Here is a 22,759-nt window from a genome sequence, read left to right as displayed (position 1 = left end):
AAGAATGATATGGATGACACAAAATAATTAATTTAATTTCAAAATAACAAATTAAAAAACGTAATATATACACTGAGTGTACAAAATGTTAACACCCGCTCCTTCCATGACATAGACTGTCCAGGTGAAAGCTATGATCCCTTATTGATGTCACTTGTTAAATCCACTTCAATCTGTGTAGATGAAGGGAGGAGACGGGTTAAATAAGGATTTTTAATCCTTGAGACATGGATTGTGTATGTGTGCCATTCAGAGGGAGAATGGGCAAGACAAAAGTTAAGTGCCTTTGAACAGAGTATGTTAGTAGGTGCCAGGCACGCCAGTTTGTGTCAATAACTGCAACGCTGCTGGATTTTTCACACTGAAGTTTCATGTGTGTATCAAGAATGGTTCTCCACCCAAAGGACATCCAGCCAACTTTACACAACTGTGGGAAGCATTGGAGTCAACATGGGCCAGCATCCCTTGTAGAGTTCATGCCCCGACGAATTGAGGCTGTTCTGAGGGTTAAAGAGGGGGGTACAAGTTGCAACTTAATATTAGGAAGGTGTTCCTAATGTTTGGCATACTCAGTGTGTGTATATATATATATAAGCTATATACAGGTGTCGTCAGATCTGGTGGACAGGAGAACAGAATTAACATGGGTATTTGAAAACTATTCTGAATAGCACAATTAAGCTGTGCCTTAAACGAAGTCAGAGACTACAGCCCTGATATTGACTGGAGGAGCCGCAAAACTGAAAGACCCCGTCACCCATAAATGTTTGTCTGCAGTGGGGATGCTGAACGGAGACTTACCTGGAGGAGCGAAGGGTGTATGTGGAGTAGGATGGTAGAATGAGGTCAGACAGGCACTCGGCTCCAGAGTTGTGGATAGCTTGGTAGCTGTGAACCAGGATTTTAAAGTCAATGCGTGAGCATATTGGGAGCCAGTGGAGGTTGAACAGCACTGGAGGGATGTGCTTACAGGGGGAGGTGAGGACACTTCAGATGGAACTTCCTTAACCTGTGTGCCAATCTGTTTCTGCTTTGGCCAACTTGTCCTTGCAACAATGCAGCGTTGCTGAATGCAGAAACAGTCTGGTCCCAGGACAGGAGCTTTCTGTAGACACAGGAGCACTTGAAGGTCAAAAGCTAACCGCTGCTTTATGACAGACAGGGGGAAGCCTTAACCTTAGAAATCCCTGCACTGAGTGTAAAGGCATTGCTCAGTGCTCTGTCCCCCTCGCACTATGCAGTGAGAGTTTAGACAGCAGGATGATTTTATCTCCTAATTGGGCAGCTGCTGGCATCTCTCTCCGAGTTGGTAAATGTATAGCGATGGCTTATCTGAGTTTAGCTGCATTATGTTCTTGCCTAGTTAAATAAAGGTTAAATGTAGCAGGTGTGAAGTGTGTGTCTGTGCCTAATGGAACTCTGGTACGTGAAAGGGTAGGGGTATGAAGTAGGAAGAGGGGAACACGCTGCATTATGGGAGAGCTAATTGTACTTAATCAAAGCAAGGTACTGTTCCACTCTATACATTGATGCCTGTTTCCCTCGACACAGAACAGGCATACCCCTGACCTTAAAAGCATGGTCAATGGAGATTCTGCAAACAAATTGAACAATGGTTGAACACAATGAAAGATGACATAGGAATAACCAGATGGAATTGTAGTTTTTTCAATTGGACATTTCCACAAACCTCATAGGATAGGTAAATAAAACACATTTCATTTTCTCAGCTAAGTGTTGCTGACACCACAATCAGAGTAATAGTGTTTATCCTGGATATACTTCCAACACTGTGAGACACATACACACAGCTTTAGCAGGAGGGTCAGTGAACTGGTGCTTTGTGTTGGATTGAAAGGACGTTTCCTCCGTTGTGGTTGTTTGGTGTTGTCCTATGGCATCAGACACAGTCAAGCATCCTCTGTTCAGTGGGGGAGGACAAGGTCTGCTGGCGGAAAGGAGAAAATATGACCTGACAATCCACCACGCTCCAACTGTAAGAGAAGGCTTTGAATACAGGAAGGGAGGAAAATGAAATAGAAAATGTAAGGATGAGTGGGGGAGGGGGTTCAGACAGACAGGGGGAAGAGGAATGAAAGGGAAAGAGTTAAAGGAGGTAAAGAAGGAGGGCGAAGTAGAACAGGGAGGAAATGGAGAGTATGAAAGATAACAGTAGTGTGACTTGCACAATACAAATAGAGATGGGAGGGAGTGGGGTTCTCTCTGTGCCTCTGTAGAGTATCTCACTGGCACAATGCCTACACATCACAGTAAGACAGCTCCCCGCTATGCCTGACAATGAGACATGGGCTACTTCACGTTTGGCGACATTTTCATTTAGCGTCACGTATGGTGCACCGATAAAAAGCTTAGGCCCAATTCCAAGGTTGTCAAAATGTATCACATCCTTTCTTGAGGTAACAAATCGGTATGTGATTGGATGCGTGAAGGCTGTGTTTCCATCCTTTTACTTTCACCAATGAAGCCTTGGCACATCAGTGATTACTTCAAAGAATATTAAAACACATTTACGAAGCATTGAAACGGTTCATCAATGATTATGCATTCGACAAGCTTTTCAACTTGCTACAAATCCCACTTCTGACCAAGAACATCTTATTTTGGTTATTTATTTCTAACAGCTTAGCAGTGTATTAGATCCATACAAGCCTATGTCAGCATTTAGACTATTGATTTGTCAGAGTAACTAAAATAATGATAGAGCAGCTTGGGAGTGATGAATAGAGTCAATCCATCGAATGCTCTATGTCACATTAGGTGGCTGAGAATTATATAAGAATGCATCAGAGACATATAAAATGTCTCCTGTCTTTTATTCAACATACTCCATACAGACAAATCCATGTAAAGCTCACGTATTGTACACACAGAGCACAAGACAATCACTTAACAGCAATGCATAGCATTACTGGAGTTCAACTTAGATAGGCCATTGAAACATGTTTTTTTAAAGAACAGAATTCATTATTTTCAAGGCATCGCTGTAAAAACAAATTATGATGGCAATTTGCATATACCCCAGAATGTTATGAAGAGTGATCAGATGAATTGCAATTAATTGCAAAGTCCCTTTTTGCCGTGCAAAAAGTGAATCCCCAAAAAACATTTCCACTGCATTTCAGCCCTGTCACAAAAGGACCAGCTGACATCATGTCAGTGATTCTCTCGTTAACACAGGTGTGAGTGTTGACGAGGACAAGGCTGGAGATCACTCTGTCATGCTGATTGAGTTCGGATAACAGACTGGAAGCTTCAAAAGGAGGGTGGTGCATGGAATCATTGTTCTTCCTCTATCAACCATGGTTACCTGCACGGAAACACAAGCCGTCATCATTGCTTTGCACAAAAAAGGCTTCACAGGCAAGGATATTGCTGCCAGTAAGATTGTACCTAAATCAACCATTTATCGGATCATCAAGAACTTCAAGGAGAGCGGTTCAATTGTTGTGAAGAAGGCTTCAGGGCGCCCACGAAAATCCAGCAAGCGCCAGGATCGTATCCTAAAGATGATTCAGCTGCGGGATCGGGGATCCACCAGTACATCGCTTGCTCAGGAATGGCAGCAGGCAGGTGTGAGTGCATCCGCACGAACAGTGAGGCGAAGACTTTGAGGATGGCCTGGTGTCAAGAAGGGCAGCAAAGAAGCCACTTCTCTCTAGGAAAAACATCAGGGACAGACTGATATTCTGCAAAAGGTACAGGGATTGGACTGCTGAGGATTGGGGTAAAGTCATTTTCTCTGATGAATCCCCTTTCCGATTGTTTGGGGCATCCAGATAAAAGCTTGTCCGGAGAAGACAAGGTGAGCGCTACCATCAGTCCTGTGTCATGCCAACAGTAAAGCATCCTGAGACCATTCATGTGTGGGGTTACTTCTCAGTCAAGGGAGTGGGCTCACTCACAATTTTGCCTAAGAACACGGCTATGAATAAAGAATGGTACCAACACATCCCCCGAGAACAACTTCTCCCAACCATCCAGGAACAGTTTGGTGATGAACAATGCCTTTTCCGGCATGATGGAGCGCCTTGCCATAGGGCAAAAGTGATAACTAAGTGGCTCAGGGAGCAAAACATTGATATTTTGGGTCCATGGCCAGGAAACTCCCCAGACTTTAATCCCATTGAGAACTTGTGGTCAATCCTTGTGGACAAACAAAAACCCACAAATTCTGATAAACTCCAAGCATTGATTATGCAAGAATGGGCTGCCATCAGTCAGGATATGGCCCAGAAGTTAATTGACAGGGCGGATTGCAGGGCGGATTGCCAGGGCGGATTGCAGAGGTCTTGAAAAAGAAGGGTCAACACTGCAAATATTGACTCTTTGCATCAACTTTGTGTAATTGTCAATAAAAAGCCTTTGACACTTATGAAATGCTTGTAATTATACTTCAGTATTCCATAATAACATCTGACAAAAATATCTAAAGACACTGAGGCAGCAGACTTGGTGAAAATGTATATTTGTGTCATTCTGAATACTTTTGGCCACAACTGTAGAATCTCAGAGTGAGGTGGTGGTGTGTGTGTGTGTGTGTGTGTGGATCCTGTAGCCATATTCCCTGACATGGTATAATCTCTGTTCTACAGTTGAAGACGGAAGTTTACATACACCTTAGCCAAATACATTTGAACTCAGTTTTTCACAATTCCTGACATTTAATCCTAGTAAACATTCCCTGTCTTAGTTCAGTTAGGGATCACCACTTTATTTTAAGAATGTGAAAAATCTGAATAACAGTAGAGAGAATGATTTATTTCAGCTTTTATTTCTTTCATCACATTCCCAGTGGGTCAGAAGTTTACATACACTCAAATAGTATTTGGTAGCATTGCCTTTAAATGGTTTAACTTGGGTCAATCGTTTTGGGTAGCCTTCCACAAGCTTCCCACAATAAGTTGGGGAATTTTGGCCTATTCCTCCTGACAGAGCTGGTGTAACTGAATCAGGTTTGTAGGCCTCCTTGCTCGCACATGCCTTTTCAGTTCTGCCCACAAATTTTGTATAGGATTGAGGTCAGGGATTTGTGATGGCCACTCCAATAACTTGACTTTGTTGTCCATAAACCATTTGGCCACACATTTGGAAGTATGCTTAGGGTCATTGTCCATTTGGAAGACCCATTTGCGACCAAACTTTAACTTCCTGACTGATGTCTTGAGATGTTGCTTCAATATATCCACATTATTTTCCTACCTCATGATGCCATCTATTTTGTGGAGTGCACCAGTCCCTCCTGCAGCAAAGCACCCCCACAACATGATGCTACCACCCCCGTGCTTCACGGTTGGGATGGTGTTCTTAGGCTTGTAAGCCTCCAACTTTTTCCTCCAAACATAATGATGGTCATTATGGCCAAACAGTTATATTTTTGTTTCATCAGACCAGAGGACATTTCTCCAAAAGGTATGATCTTTGTCCCCATGTGCAGTTGCAAACCGTAATCTGACTCTTTAGTCTGGCTTTTTTATGGCGGTTTTGGAGCAGTGGTTTCTTCCTTGCTGAGCAGCCTTTCAGGTTATGTCGATATAGGACTCGTTTTACTGTGGATACAGATATTTTGTACCTGTTTCCTCCAGCATCTTCACAAGGTCCTTTGTTGTTGTTCTGGGATTGATTTGCATTTTCGCACCAAAGTACGTTCATCTCTAGGAGACAGAACTTGTCTCCATCCTGAGCGGTACGAGGGCTGCGTGGTCCCATGGTGTTTATACTTGGGTACAATTGTTTGTACAGATGAATGTGGTACCTTCAGGCATTTGGAAATTGCTCCCAATGATGAACCAGACTTGTGGAGGTCTACAATTGTTTTTCTGAGGTCTTGGTTGATTCCTTTTGATTTCCCCATGATGTCGGGCAAAGAGGCACTGAGTTTGAAGGTAGGCCTTGAAATACATCCACAGGTACACCTCCAATTGACTCAAATGATGTCAATTAGCCTATCAGAAGCTTCTAAAGCCATGACATCATTTTCTCGATTTTTTTCCCAAGCTGTTTAAAAGCACAGTCAACTGAGTGATGTAAACTTCTGACCCACTAGAATTGTGATATCTGTCTGTAAACAATTGTCATGCACAAAGTAGATGTCCTAACCGACTTGCCAAAACTATAATTTGTTAATTAGAAATTCGTGGAGTGGTTGAAAAACGAGTTTTAATGACTCCAACCTAAGTGTATGTAAACTTCCGACTTCAACTGTCGGTCAGAAACAGAGGGAAAGATTGCCTGTGTGTACAGTACCTGTGTGCCTGTGTTTCCCTGGAGCATTAACAGTGGTTAGAGTTAGTATCGTGTTCCCATCTTGACTTCTTAGGATCCCTTGGTGCCCCTGATCATGGTCTCCATCATAGCCCACTGCTCCTTAGTGACCTGACACACACAACACAGCAAGTTAAAACTAGCACAACCTGACCCACATATCCATAAACTAACATCTGTCATAAAATTAGGCTGATTTCCCCAACAGCTCACTTGCTATCTTGTTACTGAATCAATAGTTAATCGCATAACAGAACAGAGATTATGCAAAAGGTAGCAATGCCTTCAAATTATCATTCTATGTTCATATGACTTTTTAGTGTTAAAGTTCCGGTCCTGACAGTGGAACAGGGTTTACTAAGTTAGTTCCAGCACACACCCTCCTCAGATCATTGAATTCCCCTGCCATGGAGACATAATCTCCAACCTCCATTCGTAAGATCTATAAGAGGGTTTAATCCAAGATGGCGTAGCAGTCGGACGTGTGTTTTGTCTTGTCCCGTCCTGTATAGTGCTGAATATACTCTCCTGCAACCCGCATCACCCAATGTGGTACGGATCTGCTTTTTCTATACTTTAGAATCGGAACCCTCATCAGAAGCTAGCCGCTAACTAGCTACTAGCTAGCCACTGCTAGCGGTCTTCAACGCTAACTAGGACACCAGCGCGACATCTACCCAAAGCATATCAGACTGCTTTTTCTCTACCACATCTCCGGATTCCTACCGCAAGCTCTGAACCTTTATACCGGATCATCGTAAATAGCTAGCTGCAATCCGAGTGGCTACTCCTGGCTAACGTCTCTGTCCCAGAGCAAGCACCAGTTAGCCTGGAGCTAGCCTCGAGCTAAGCCCATCTCCTGACTAGCCGAAGAGGTCCAAAAATACCTAATTTGCCAATTGGCCTGGACCCTCTACTGACCCTCTACTGCCGACACGGAGCCCCGCCGATCCATCACGACTGGTCCGCCGACATAATCGTCCGAGGGGGTTTCAACAGGCTTTTCCGCTGCGACATCGCCAAATATCCATCTGCTGGCCAAGGCCCGCGAGCTTTCTGAATCGCTGTATCTCCAGCTCACCGCATGAAGAGGAATAAACAGACTCACCCCATCGCGACGTCCCCCAAAGGTTAACTCTCTAGCCCTCGCTATCTCCCTGCTTGCTAATTCGGCCTGCTAACGGCTAGCTTGTCAAGCTCCGGTCCGCTAACTGCTACCTTGTCTAGCTCGGGCCTACGAACTGTTAGCTTGTTAGCACAGGCCTGCTAACCGTCTGAACCACCGCGTCCCAATCACTCTCTGACCCCATTTACTTTCTATCTCTTTTTGATTTTTAATTTGTTTATACCTTCCGGAAACCTGCCTCACCCAATGTGATACGGAATCGCTATTACTTTTAGTCTTATTTTTATTTTTATGACACACTCAAGAACCTCCAGACGCTAACCAGCTAACTAGCTACAAGCTAGTTAGTCATTGTTAGTTTTAAAAAAAAAACCTGGATAACACTCGCCAGCCCAGCCCCCCTGCCCATCCACCGCTGCCCCCTGGACACTGATCTCTTGGCTACATAGCTGACGCACGCTGGACTGTCCATTAATCACGGTACTCCATTCTGCTTGTTTGTCTTACCTGTCGGCCCCGTTGCCTAGTCAACGCCATTTTACCTGCTGTTTGTTGTGCTAGCGGATTAGCCTCGCCTACTGTTTTTAGCTAGCTTTCCAAATTCAACACCTGTGATTACTGTATGCCTCGCTGTATGTCTCTCTCAGATGTCAATATGCCTTGTATACTGTTGTTCAGGTTAGTTATAATTGTTTTAGTTCACAATGGAGCCCCTAGACCCACTCTGCATACCCCTGTTACCTCCTTTGTCCCACCTCCCACACATGCGGTGACCTCACCCATTACAACCAGCATGTCCAGAGATACAACCTGTCTCATCATCACCCAGTGCCTGGGCTTACCTCCGCTGTACCCGCACCCCACCATACCCCTGTCTGCGCATTATGCCCTGAATATATTCTACCATGCCCAGAAACCTGCTCCTCTTATCCTCTGCCCCCAACACTCTAGGCGACCAGTTTTGATAGCCTTTAGCCGCACCCTCATACTACTCCTTCTCTGTTCTGCGGGTGATGTGGAGGTAAACCCAGGCCCTGCATGTCCCCAGGTACCCTCATTTGTTGACTTCTGTGATCGAAAAAGCCTTGGTTTTATGCATGTCAACATCAGAAGCCTCCTCCCTAAGTTTGTTTTACTCACTGCTTTAGCACACTCTGCTAACCCTGATGTCCTTGCCGTGTCTGAATCCTGGCTCAGGAAGGCCACCAAAAATTCAGAGATTTCCATACCCAACTATAACATCTTCCGTCAAGATAGAACTACCAAAGGGGGCGGAGTTGCAGTCTACTGCAGAGATAGCCTGCAAAGTAATGTCATACTTTCCAGGTCCATACCCAAACAGTTCGAACTACTAATTTTGAAAATTACCCTCTCCAGAAATAAGTCTCTCACTGTTGCCGCCTGCTACCGGCCACCCTCAGCTCCCAGCTGTGCCCTGGACACCATTTGTGAATTGATCGCCCCCCATCTAGCTTCAGCGTTTGTTCTGTTAGGTGACCTAGACTGGGATATGCTTAACACCCCGGCAGTCCTACAATGTAAGCTAGATGCCCTCAATCTCACTCAAATCATCAAGGAACCCACCAGGTACAACCCTAACTCTGTAAACAAGGGCACCCTCATAGACGTCATCCTGACCAACTGGCCCTCCAAATACACCTCCGCTGTCTTCAACCAGGATCTCAGCGATCACTGCCTCATTGCCTGTATCCGCCACGGAGCCGCAGTCAAACGACCACCCCTCATCACTGTCAAACGCTCCCTAAAACACTTCTGTGAGCAGGCCTTTCTAATCGACCTGGCCCGGGTATCCTGGAAGGACATTGACCTCATCCCGTCAGTTGAGGATGCCTGGTCATTCTTTAAAAGTAACTTCCTCACCATTTTAGATAAGCATGCTCCGTTCAAAAATGCAGAACCAAGAACAGATACAGCCCTTGGTTCACTCCAGACCTGACTGCCCTCGACCAGCACAAAAACATCCTGTGGCGGACTGCAATAGCATCGAATAGCCCCGTGATATGCAACTGTTCAGGGAAGTCAGGAACCAATACACGCAGTCAGTCAGGAAAACTAAGGCCAGCTTCTTCAGGCAGAAGTTTGCATCCTGTAGCTCCAACTCCAAAAAGTTCTGGGACACTGTGAAGTCCATGGAGAACAAGAGCACCTCCTCCCAGCTGCCCACTGCACTGAGGCTAGGTAACACGGTCTCCACCGATAAATCCACGATTATCGAAAGCTTCAATAAGCACTTCTCAACGGCTGGCCATGCCTTCCGCCTGGCTACTCCAACCTCGGCCAACAGCTCCGCCCCCCCGCAGCTCCTCGCCCAAGCCTCTCCAGGTTCTCCTTTACCCAAATCCAGATAGCAGATGTTCTGAAAGAGCTGCAAAACCTAGACCCGTACAAATCAGCTGGGCTTGACAATCTGGACCCTCTATTTCTGAAACTATCTGCCGCCATTGTCGCAACCCCTATTACCAGCCTGTTCAACCTCTCTTTCATATCGTCTGAGATCCCCAAGGATTGAAAGCTGCCGCAGTCATCCCCCTCTTCAAAGGGGGAGACACCCTGGACCCAAACTGCTATAGACCTATATCCATCCTGCCCTGCCTATCTAAGGTCTTCAAAGCCAAGTCAACAAACAGGTCACTGACCATCTCGAATCCCACCGTACCTTCTCCGCTGTGCAATCTGGTTTCCGAGCCGGTCACGGTGCACCTCAGCCACGCTCAAGGTACTAAACGATATCATAACCGCCATCAATAAAAGACAGTACTGTGCAGCCGTCTTCATCGACCTCGCCAAGGCTTTCGACTCTGTCAATCACCATATTCTGATCGGCAGACTCAATAGCCTCGGTTTCTCGGATGACTGCCTTGCCTGGTTCACCAATTACTTTGCAGACAGAGTTCAGTGTGTCAAATCGGAGGGCATGCTGTCCGGTCCTCTGGCAGTCTCTATGGGGTGCCACAGGGTTCAATTCTCGGGCCGACTCTTTTCTCTGTATATATCAATGATGTTGCTCTTGCTGCGGGCGATTCCCTGATCCACCTCTACGCAGACGACACCATTCTATATACTTTCGGCCCGTCATTGGACACTGTGCTATCTAACCTCCAAACGAGCTTCAATGCCATACAGCACTCCTTCCGTGGCCTCCAACTGCTCTTAAACGCGAGTAAAACCAAATGCATGCTTTTCAACCGATCGCTGCCTGCACCCGCATGCCCGACTAGCATCACCACCCTGGATGGTTCCGACCTTGAATATGTGGACATCTATAAGTACCTAGGTGTCTGGCTAGACTGCAAACTCTCCTTCCAGACTCACATCAAACATCTCCAATCGAAAATCAAATCAAGAGTCGGCTTTCTATTCCGCAACAAAGCCTCCTTCACTCACGCCGCCAAGCTTACCCTAGTAAAACTGACTATCCTACCGATCCTCGATTTCGGCGATGTCATCTACAAAATGGCTTCCAACACTCTACTCAGCAAACTGGATGCAGTCTATCATAGTGCCATCCGTTTTGTCACCAAAGCACCTTATACCACCCACCACTGCGACTTGTATGCTCTAGTCGCCAGACCCACTGGCTCCAGGTCATCTACAAGTCCATGCTAGGTAAAGCTCCGCCTTATCTCAGTTCACTGGTCACGATGGCAACACCCATCCGTAGCACATGCTCCAGCAGGTGTATCTCACTGATCATCCCTAAAGCCAACACCTCATTTGGCCGCCTTTCGTTCCAGTACTCTGCTGCCTGTGACTGGAACGAACTGCAAAAAACGCTGAAGTTGGAGACTTTTATCTCCCTCACCAACTTCAAACATCAGCTATCCGAGCAGCTAACCGATCGCTGCAGCTGTACATAGTCTATTGGTAAATAGCCCACCCATTTTCACCTACCTCATTCCCATACTGTTTTTATACTGTTTTTTTTATTTATTTATTTACTTTTCTGCTCTTTTGCACACCAATATCTCTACCTGTACATGACCATCTGATCATTTATCACCCCAGTGTTAATCTGCAAAATTGTATTATTCGCCTACCTCCTCATGCCTTTTGCACACATTGTATATAGACTGCCCATTTTTTTTCTACTGTGTTATTGACTTGTTAATTGTTTACTCCATGTGTAACTCTGTGTTGTCTGTTCACACTGCTATGCTTTATCTTGGCCAGGTCACAGTTGCAAATGAGAACTTGTTCTCATTTACATTTACATTTAAGTCATTTAGCAGACGCTCTTATCCAGAGCGACTTACAAATTGGTGCGTTCACCTTAAGACATCCAGTGGAACAGCCACTTTACAATAGTGCATCTAAATCTTTTAAGGGGGGGGAGGTGAGAAGGATTACTTTATCCTATCCTAGGTATTCCTGAAAGAGGTGGGGTTTCAGGTGTCTCCAGAAGGTGGTGATTGACTCCGCTGTCCTGGCGTTGTGAGGGAGTTTGTTCCACCATTGGGGGGCCAGAGCAGCGAACAGTTTTGACTGGGCTGCGCGGGAACTGTACTTCCTCAGTGGTAGGGAGGCGAGCAGGCCAGAGGTGGATGAACGCAGTGCCCTTGTTTGGGTGTAGGGCCTGATCAGAGCCTGGAGGTACTGAGGTGCCGTTCCCCTCACAGCTCCGTAGGCAAGCACCATGGTCTTGTAGCGGATGCAAGCTTCAACTGGAAGCCAGTGGAGAGAGCGGAGGAGCGGGGTGACGTGAGAGAACTTGGGAAGGTTGAACACCAGACGGGCAGCGGCGTTCTGGATGAGTTGTAGGGGTTTAATGGCACAGGCAGGGAGCCCAACCAACAGCGAGTTGCAGTAATCCAGACGGGAGATGACAAGTGCCTGGATTAGGACCTGCGCTGCTTCCTGTGTGAGGCAGGGTCGTACTCTGCGGATGTTGTAGAGCATGAACCTACAAGAACGGGCCACCGCCTTGATGTTAGTTGAGAACGACAGGGTGTTGTCCAGGATCACGCCAAGGTTCTTAGCGCTCTGGGAGGAGGACACAATGGAGTTGTCAACCGTGATGGCGAGATCATGGAATGGGCAGTCCTTCCCGGGAGGAAGAGCAGCTCCGTCTTGCCGAGGTTCAGCTTGAGGTGGTGATCCGTCATCCACACTGATATGTCTGCCAGACATGCAGAGATGCGATTCGCCACCTGGTCATCAGAAGGGGAAAGGAGAAGATTAATTGTGTGTCGTCTGCATAGCAATGATAGGAGAGACCATGTGAGGTTATGACAGAGCCAAGTGACTTGGTGTATAGCGAGAATAGGAGAGGGCCTAGAACAGAGCCCTGGGGACGCCAGTGGTGAGAGCGCGTGGTGAGGAGACAGATTCTCGCCACGCCACCTGGTAGGAGCGACCTGTCAGGTAGGACGCAATCCAAGCGTGGGCCGCGCCGGCGATGCCCAACTCGGAGGGTGGAGAGGAGGATCTGATGGTTCACAGTATCGAAGGCAGCCGATAGGTCTAGAAGGATGAGAGCAGAGGAGAGAGAGTTAGCTTTAGCAGTGCGGAGGGCCTCCGTGATACAGAGAAGAGCAGTCTCAGTTGAATGACTAGTCTTGAAACCTGACTGATTTGGATCAAGAAGGTCATTCTGAGAGAGATAGCGGGAGAGCTGGCCAAGGACGGCACGTTCAAGAGTTTTGGAGAGAAAAGAAAGAAGGGATACTGGTCTGTAGTTGTTGACATCGGAGGGATCGAGTGTAGGTTTTTTTCAGAAGGGGTGCAACTCTCGCTCTCTTGAAGACAGAAGGGACGTAGCCAGCGGTCAGGGATGAGTTGATGAGCGAGGTGAGGTAAGGGAGAAGGTCTCCGGAAATGGTCTGGAGAAGAGAGGAGGGAATAGGGTCAAGCGGGCAGGTTGTTGGGCGGCCGGCCGTCACAAGACGCGAGATTTCATCTGGAGAGAGAGGGAGAAAGAGGTCAGAGCACAGGGTAGGGCAGTGTGAGCAGAACCAGCGGTGTCGTTTGACTTAGCAAACGAGGATCGGATGTCGTCGACCTTCTTTTCAAAATGGTTGACGAAGTCATCTGCAGAGGGGGGAGGATTCAGGAGGGAGGAGAAGGTGGCAAAGAGCTTCCTAGGGTTAGAGGCAGATGCTTGGAATTTAGAGTGGTAGAAAGTGGCTTTAGCAGCAGAGACAGAAGAGGAAAATGTAGAGAGGAGGGAGTGAAAGGATGCCAGGTCCGCAGGGAGGCGAGTTTTCCTCCATTTCCGCTCGGCTGCCCGGAGCCCTGTTCTGTGAGCTCGCAATGAGTCGTCGAGCCACGGAGCAGGAGGGGAGGACCGAGCCGGCCTGGAGGATAGGGGACATAGAGAATCAAGGGATGCAGAAAGGGAGGAGAGGAGGGTTGAGGAGGCAGAATCAGGAGATAGGTTGGAGAAGGTTTGAGCAGAGGGAAGAGATGATAGGATGGAAGAGGAGAGAGTAGCGGGGAGAGAGAGCGAAGATTGGGACGGCGCAATACCATCCGAGTAGGGGCAGTGTGGGAAGTGTTGGATGAGAGCAAGAGGGAAAAGGATACAAGGTAGTGGTCGGAGACTTGGAGGGGAGTTGCAGTGAGGATAGTGGAAGAACAGCATCTAGTAAAGATGAGGTCGAGCGTATTGCCTGCCTTGTGAGTAGAGGGGGAAGGTGAGAGGGTGAGGTCAAAAGAGGAGAGGAGTGGAAAGAAGGAGGCAGAGAGGAATGAGTCAAAGGTAGACGTGGTCAAAGGTAGACGAGTCATAGATCAAGATCCCTGTTGTCTAATACTTGTTTTGTGCATGCAGCAAACTGCGACCGTTGTTTGAGAAACGGAGAAGGAGCAACCTTGTCATAGCATAGGACATTTTTTAAATAAAATCTATGGATTCCAACTCTATAACAAATCAGGACAAACACAGGTACAAAGTAAGCGTTAAATAATTGACATTTATAGAAGTATCTAGTGGTAGTGCATTTTTGAAGTCACTAATTTCATACACCATTGGAAAACAGTGGTTACGTTGCACAATTACGTTGCACAATTTGACAGAGGTCACATAGAATTACGTTTTTATAAAAACGTAATTTGGCCTGTACTGAAGAGATCAATAACTTTCAACATTGCACCTTTCCAACAAGTCAGTTCGTAAAATGTCTGCCCTGGTCAACTGTAAGTGTGGTTATTGTGTAGTGGAAACCTCTAGGAGCAACAACGGCTCAGCCGTGACGTGGTAGGCCACACAAGCTCACAGAACAGTTCCTCTGGGTACCAGCTCATGTGGTAGTACAGGGAAATGAGGAGATGGGATGTTAACACCAAGCAGACTCATTAAACATCCTAAAGTTGAGATGGAATTGTCAATCAGTAAAGCAGAAGCCAAGGGGTTAATAAGAAGTGGTTAAAAACAAATGAAAAGATTTGTGGAACAGGGAGGGAAAGGGAAGACACCAGCATAAGATGTGGGGAGGCCCTCAGGTCAAGGTGAGAAGGGAAAGGGGTCATCACAAGGCTGAGATTGGGACACACAAGGCTCAAAAGTACATTGAAATTGGTAGGAAAACATCTGACTGGGAAGTGTGATTGTCAGGAAGAGATGGAGACAGTGGAACACATATTTTAGTGCCAGCAATATGGGAGGGAAAGAGATTGTTATTCGATTTAAGGAGTAATGGGGTTGAAGAACCAATATTAAGTTAACTGCTGGGGTTCATCTTCAGGGGATGTAGTATTTAATTATGCATTTCGTTTCCTTAGACTTAGAGAATAATGGGTAGGATTCAGACCTTCCCTCAGTTCTCTCTCTGGTCCACACTCCAGTCCAGTTGGAGGCGGTAATGCACCTCAAAGTTGGTTGCCAACCTCCATATAAATTCCACAGAAGAAGCCAAAACAGCCAAATACTCAATTTAAATGTGAATCGATTCTCATTTGCTGTAATATTACGGTTCTAGAAACATAAATCCCTCTACTTTAATATCACAAATAAGTTTACAAATTGAAAACATACAAGTACTGTACACTAACAGTTGCAACCACAGTATTTTTCATTGACAACAGGATATTGGCGTACCTTCCATTTACACACAAAGTGTTAGTGTAACGGATGTGAAATGGCTAGCTAGTTAGCGGTGGTGCACGCTAATAGCGTTTCAATCGGTGACGTCACTTGCTCTGATACCTTGAAGTAGTGGTTCCCCTTGTTCTGCAAGGGCCGCGGCTTTTGTGGAGCGATGGGTAACTGTTGTTGGTGTGTGCCCGGGTCGGGGCGACGTACTAAAGTTATACTGTTACATTAGGAGACACAAATAGCTCATTAGCACAGGTAGTCTGTTTTCCGTAAACAAGCGCTGTAACATGGAAATACATGGAAATATGGCCATGTGGGAACCCTAACACTATAAAAAGGTGTGCAGTAATTTAACTTTTTTTATTTTTTATTATTTCTCACCGCTATTTTTTAAATTATTATTATTTCTCACCGTTGTGAAAGATACATTCCTTATAATTCCAAAACCATAAGGAAAGCGCGATGGGTGTTCATGTTTAGAGTAAGCGTCAGGGCTCTTAACAAAATATCCAAGATCAGAAGATATTATCGTCAAAAGAGACAGATGTGCCAAATATTTTACCGGATGTTAAATGTAAAACATCCGGTTAGAGTTCACACTCACTACCAATATGGTGATGAGAGGAAACGAAGTGGGATAAATGGAGTGAGATGGATTTTGGCCAACATTCTGCTGATCTACACACTGTTCTGCTTCCAAAACTGTAATCTGTAACAAACAGTGGTCTGCATTTGGTAGACTTTGACCTTTGCCAAAGTTCCACAAAATTGCGTTGTTTAGAAGTAGTGCAAGGGCGAATTGAGTTATTGCACACGGGCACATAATTCCCTAAATGAAATATGCTTGAACGCGCCAATAGGATTTTACTACTTCGTGCTTGGCTCTGCCCACCTCCTTGATTGTTCTGCCCACTGTGATTAATTTGATCCCATTGGAAACAACAGGCTCTGGTCGATCTTTGCTAAAGCAATTAGTGTCTATGGGTATGCTAGCTGACAAGCAAGCGCACGTCGTTCGAAAAGATCAACAAACCGCATTAATTTATTAGGCAATCGTTCAAATGGACACAGTCTTAACACAGCCTTACCACCATTCCAGTGGAAGAACGGAATGCCACCGTACTACAGCGACCCAAAGACGATAAACAAACGACCGACATCTTGCGCAATCTGTGTTCTCAACTAGCCTACCTGGTTAAATAAAGGTGAAATAAAAATAAATAAATAAAAAAGAGAATGGGCACAACTAAAGAGAAGAACACGATTTATGTGAATGTTGAGTCATCATTTTTCCCTTAGCCATAGTCCATCCCTATACCTGCAATGGTTAATCCTAGTGCACTTTGAATGTCATTTACAGTGAAGGACTTACTGCAATCTGCAATTTCAGGCAGGCATTCAGCTAACATAGTGATTGGTCTCCACTGCCTGCTTAGCTTATCAAGACAGACATTCTCTTACCGCTCCAGACACCCAGCAGGCATAGTCACTACACAGGTAGGCTGCCAGGTTGGCAATCTCTCCGGGCGTGCCCAGCCTGCCCACGGGTATCCTGTCGATCATGGCCTTCTCAAACATGCCCGCAGGATCGAGACGACTGAAGGCCCCCTACACAAAGAGAAGAGGTCACAAGACATAGCTAATTACACATTCATAAGCCAAGATAAGACTAGAAAGGGAAAGATTTAAAGATGATATTGATTTATTATTATTTATTTTTTGAAATGTCAACACAGTATATTTGTAAAGATTCATGCCAGAGTTGTGTCTGTTACCTTGGTTCTGATTGGTCCTGGCTGGATGACATTAAACCTCAAGCCGTACCTCCCCCACACCGCAGCCAAAGACCTGAGAAACAAACAGTAGTTTGTTTACATATGCACATACAATAACACACACAGGAAAAAAGGAAGAAAAAGACATCAAGAACTACCACTACTGCATGTACTAATAAAGAGGGTCTAGTGTAGGCTCAAGGAATCAGTTTAGACTTGGGCCTAGGAGTGAGGCACTACCTGCTAAATATTCTCATAGGTAATCACTCATAAATGGGGCCTTCAGTCTAAGTCTAATATGATTGGAGAGTAACTAGCTGCACCTAAAAACAAAATACATCTCGACTATTCATGCAGAAAAAGCTGAGGTGCCAAAAAGTAGATGCCAGGAGTGCATTAGTCATTCCATGTCATTCTGGGAACATTATAGTGAGAGGCGCCGAGGGTGGTGCTTGTTGAATTGATTCATTCCCTCTAGTTTCTTGAAACCCTCCGCACAAAAAACTGTAATGAAAGAGTAGGATCTAAAAATAGGCTAGCTCTCCCCTGAGGTGCCTGGCGCAATAAATGAGCATGGAATTTGGCTGCTGCTGCCTTCACAAAATAGAGGGGTCACTTTTTTGGTGTGAGTGAATTCATATGGGGGGGGTCCTTTATCAGATAATAGCGCTCATTCACACAGGAAAAAAAGACTGCATGAATGGACCAACCAGGTAACTCTCCAGTATGCCACTACACAAACCCCATATGCTCCTTTAAGACCCCTCTTTTAATGTCACTGGGCAACCAGGCATTTTTATGCATGACACCCAAGCATGATGGGATGTTAACTGCTTAATTAACTCAGGAACCACACATGGGTGGAACAACCTGCTTTCAATAGACTTTATCCCTCATTTACTCAAGTGTTTCCTTTATTTTGGATTCAAGCGTAACCTTAAATGGCATTCTAGCTAGTCTGGAACCCGCACACACACACACACACTGCGGTCACTTGTATAGGACGTCAAACATATCAAGGTACAAAAGGGACGTGATTGTGAGAGACACGAATAGTTCCCCCATGTATCATTCCCAGGCCCCTGGGTTTATGGGGAAACCTTTCAGTGTCATTAACTCTTTCAACGGGATTGATACGGACTAATATTGAGCGGGATCTTTCTTTCGGTAAAAGCCCTCAGAGGTTCATTAAGAAGGTGTATTCTTAATTTGATAAGAGCATCCCTGTCTTCACATGAAAGGTGTCGGTCCCATTCAGGATTTTATTGGGTTCTCACACCCACTAATGGATTCACACGTGTGTGAACGAACAAGGTACATACACACACACCCCATCCGTCTTCATTATTGTCTAAATCCTACTGGAGGGGGATCGGGAGAGAGAGACACACTTTAATGTTAATTAAATGTTCCTGGACCTTCGTTATGCTAATGACTGCTTCTCTTTAAAAATGCATTAGTGTTCATAAGGCGTTTGATAAGTGAGAGAGCCAAATCTTTTCAAATGAGGCCAGTGTGGATGTCTACGTGTGATGGGTGCAATTCTGCCTCTGTTAAGGAGACTAGTGATAGGGGTTACAGGTTGGTTTAGGACAGGGAAACGGGTCCTAAACCGGTGATAGGTTTTTGGTAGTGCCTCTTTGGAAATACTTACATGCACAGAGTTTCCACTCCTGATTTAGCAGCCGCGCTGGGAATCACAAATCCAGAGACGTTCTCTGCGTAGATGGTGGTGATGGCCAGAAACGCAGCACCTACAAACACAATGTGTGTAACCACAAAGAAACAAAAATATGTACAGTATATGCCCAGCAATATGTGTCAATGTGTCATCATGTACATCCCTATAATTTACAACTGATCCCAGTTCAAACCAAATAATTATTCTCTTCATTAGACTGTCATAGGCTGACTTGATCCTCCAATGACCTGAGAGCTGCAGTTAGTCATTGTACATTTCAATAGGCTTTTATATCCTGCACAGCTCAGGGGGTAGTAGGTAGCCTAGTGGTTAGTGCGTAGGGCCAGTAACTGAAAGGTTGCTACTGTAGATCGAATCCCTGAACTGACAAGGTAAAAATCTGTCGTTCTGCCCCCGAGCAAGGCATTTAACCCACTGTTCCCCGAGCGCCAAAGACACGGATGATGATTATGGTAGCCCCCCGCACCTCTCTGATTCAGAGGGGTTGGGTTAAATGCGGAAGACACATTTCAGTTGAATGCATTCAGTTGTACAGACTAGGTGTCCCCCTTTCCCTTTCATAAAACATGGTGGCTGTTGTGGGCCAGATTAATCAAACCAAATCAAATGTATTTATATAGCCCTTCGTACATCAGCTGATATCTCAAAGTGCTGTACAGAAACCCAGCCTAAAACCCCAAACAGCAAGCAATGCAGGTGTAGAAGCACGGTGGCTAGGAAAAACTCCCTAGAAAGGCCAAAACCTAGGAAGAAACCTAGAGAGGAACCAGGCTATGTGGGGTGGCCAGATTACACTGCAATAGATTTAACACGAGTCAAGAGTAATTTCTGAATAAATAAACAAATGACATGGGGTAGTGGAAGGAGATAGTTTGTCTGGGAGACTATTTCATCAAAGCCTGGAGTCAAGCTGCCAGGTGAAGATACAAAGCAACTTTCTTGTACTGCGATAAAAGCACATTTAGATTTATGTAGCCGATAGAACAGGGAGGGAAATTATTATTTTTGGCTCGCAAATTGATTTTGACGAACAAATCGATCAAATAAAAAATGTGCGACCCTCCGTTGAATTTCAAAATCCCGATGTGGCCCTCAAGCCAAAAAGTTTATCCACCCCTGCAATAGAATAATCCTAATAGTATGAAAGAAGAACAGACACCTGGGTATCAATTCAAATATGCTTTCTTGCACAATTGGAAGAATGGCTGTTTTGGAAAAACATCAGATCAGATTGAATAGGGCCTCTAGTGTGATGGCATGTTTTTGTCTTTGTACTCCAAGGTAATTGCTTAATTGTGATTTGCCTAATTGCAGTGCTGAGGGCAGATGGAAAAGCCACAGTAATAGAGAAGGGCTGGGATATTCAAATGAATAATAAAGCTTATCCACACACACACACATATAAATAGACACAACAATGCATGAGAGCCAAGGCTTCTCCGATCCTCCCCTTACATATCATTGCCCCTTTTATCCAGGGACAGCTGAGAGAGGAGACAAAAAAGAGGCAGAGAATGAATGAGAGGGTGCATGCACACAAAGCCAAGAGGAGCTTAGGGCACAAGGGCAGTAGATAACAGGAGTGATGCTAGACTATGACCAAGTGAATGGAAAATTGAGGCTCAATCACTGTCAATATTACACACTTAAATAGAAAACAGAGATTCATGTTACACTTACATCCACACCAATGTTCTGGGTTGTTCCTCACTTGTTATACTACTGAGGATCAAATGTCCAGGAGTTGTAGGTAAATTGTGAATCTTTACTGCCCCCTGGTGGCAGCACTACATAATACATTACAACACAAATAAATGGGGACGGGAAAGCTGATCCTAGATCTGTGCTTATGGGCTCCATCAGATAGCTCTGGTGCTTACCCTTCTCGGCCAGTATCAGCCTCTTGCCCAGCTCCAGGGTGATGAAGGCCGGCCGTTCAGGACAATGTCTGTGATGGTCCTCTATGGGTTGGCAGACAGCTTCTCTGACGGGGAGATGAAGTTCCCTGCAGCGTTGTTGATCACCACCTAGAGGAACGAGAGAGGAGGATGATATTTACCAAGCAAATGGAGTATTATTGACCAGTACATCTAGAACAGCGAAGCGTACCACATTTTAGACAAAATCGTCTCTGATCTGTACCTATGTACATCAGGGAGACCAGCAACCTCCACCAGTTGGTCCACAGCAGCTTCAATTGACTTGGGGTCTCTAACATCACACTGCACAGCATGGACCTGCAGATAGTCTTGAAGTATCAAACACTACTTAAAGCAGATATCATACTGATTTATCAGTATCTAGAACTCTTGGATAATGAAAGCATTCAATGTGGGTAATTGATCAGTAGTAGTAGTACCTTATTTCCTGTCTGGGCTGTAATTTCCTCTGCAGTCTTTTTCAAAACGTCCAGTTTTCTAGAAATTACACGAAAAATGTGTGATTTTCTAATTTGAGAGCAAGAAGGCAGCAGTAGTGTTGACCTAAAGTTGGGATTTATCACCCGACTGACTACCAAGTTTCCACTCACCTACTAGCGATGACACACTCTGCCCCTAGTGCTGACAGTGTTGTGGTCATGCCTTTTCCCAACCCCATTCCTCCTCCTGTGATAAAGGCCACTTTGTCTTTGTAAGTCCCAGGGACCAGCATTGATCCCTCATTTGCAGGAAAGAATTTAGCCGGGGGGGGGTCCAGTCTCACTCAATGACCTAGTCCCACTGCTGAACAGCTGTTTATGGCGAGTAAATGGGATAACACACAAAAACGTGGAATACTGAACCAGCTGAAAAGGGATGTTGTGAGTCACAGATTTGGATTTGATTCATTAGGACGCCAACTGGGGTCCGACACATAAAGAAAAAGACATCACAGACAAAAAAAAGACTTAACATGTAGTGTGTGTGTGTGCATCTATCAGTTATACATACATGTCAGTAAATACACACAAGTACTGTTCGGTCACATGGGGAGAGGTGTTGTGCCATGAGATGCTGCTTTATGTGGGGGTTTTTAAACCGGGCTTGCTGTTCTCCTGCACTATATAAGAACTTGTACTTGTGCTATATTTGAACTTGAACATCTACAAGTAGCATAGAGGGCATTGAATTAAAAACTAGTTGTCTTTCCTATCAAACAAATGCATTAGTAAGATAAATTACTTATATTAATAAACACCAGTGATGCACTCTACTCCTCCAACAGTGGGGGTGCTCACATTCCCAGTGGAGAGGGGGCTGGGGGAAAGGTTGAGATGGTTACATGTCTGGCTGTGAGAACACACAGCAAGCTGCCTACACAGGTTTAGTATTTACTTTAGTATGTGCTCTTTGCATGAACATCACAAAAGTGGTCATATCGTCAACTGTCCCTACACTTCTCAGCAATGTATCTGTAGCAGAACACTGGAACAAATGTAGATAGCTATGCCAGAAATATTGCAAAATGCACTCATGTCTGTCAACATCGGAAATAATGTGTAAGCTGCTGCACAGCTTTCCCATAGAAGCACACCTAACAGTTAGCTAGCCAACTAACAACAACCTGCTGCTAAACTAGCAGCTAGCTAGCTAATTTACACAACAAATACGTTTTTTATGTGATTTGGTAGTTATTGCATTCATCTCGGTGGCAATGTTTACCCGTCTGTAGACAAGACTCTTCAACAGCAAGGTTAAATCAGTTTTAAATATTGATGACACCCGTCCCAGTAAAGTGGATGCCATGTTTTCAAAATTTGATTTGACTTGTGCCCTGATTTCAGTAGGGTATAGAAGGGGAGAGGGTTATTGATTATAAAGTAGGTGGTTCCATGATCTTAG

At 45.2% G+C, this 22,759-nt stretch overlaps 1 protein-coding gene across 4 annotated transcripts; it reads right to left on the bottom strand.

Moving 5' to 3' along the window:
* Window positions 1-8: 8 nt before the first annotated feature.
* On the bottom strand, window positions 9-22,674 carry LOC115103289 (2,4-dienoyl-CoA reductase [(3E)-enoyl-CoA-producing], mitochondrial-like). 4 transcript variants are annotated; one of them, XM_029624139.2, is made up of 12 exons: window positions 22,580-22,674; window positions 21,469-22,174; window positions 21,298-21,355; window positions 21,081-21,186; window positions 20,819-20,965; window positions 18,891-18,990; window positions 17,237-17,309; window positions 16,923-17,069; window positions 6,265-6,393; window positions 1,806-1,945; window positions 802-1,105; window positions 9-500 (listed from the first exon to the last, which is right to left on the bottom strand). In XM_029624139.2, the coding sequence occupies exons 2-9, from the start codon at window positions 21,588-21,590 to the stop codon at window positions 6,334-6,336; spliced, it is 813 nt and encodes a 270-aa protein (XP_029479999.1). In that variant the 5' UTR covers window positions 21,591-22,174; window positions 22,580-22,674; the 3' UTR covers window positions 9-500; window positions 802-1,105; window positions 1,806-1,945; window positions 6,265-6,333. The 4 variants fall into 4 exon arrangements, with proteins under 4 accessions (XP_029479999.1, XP_029480017.1, XP_064865178.1 ...); XM_029624157.2 differs by having other exon boundaries at window positions 21,469-21,669; XM_065009106.1 differs by having other exon boundaries at window positions 21,469-22,674.
* Window positions 22,675-22,759: the final 85 nt, after the last annotated feature.

Source organism: Oncorhynchus nerka, linkage group LG3, assembly GCF_034236695.1.
Source record: "Oncorhynchus nerka isolate Pitt River linkage group LG3, Oner_Uvic_2.0, whole genome shotgun sequence".
Classification (NCBI taxonomy): Eukaryota; Metazoa; Chordata; class Actinopteri; order Salmoniformes; family Salmonidae; genus Oncorhynchus; species Oncorhynchus nerka.
Note: the sequence above shows the minus strand (reverse complement) of the source record. Positions and strands in the feature narration are given on the sequence as shown.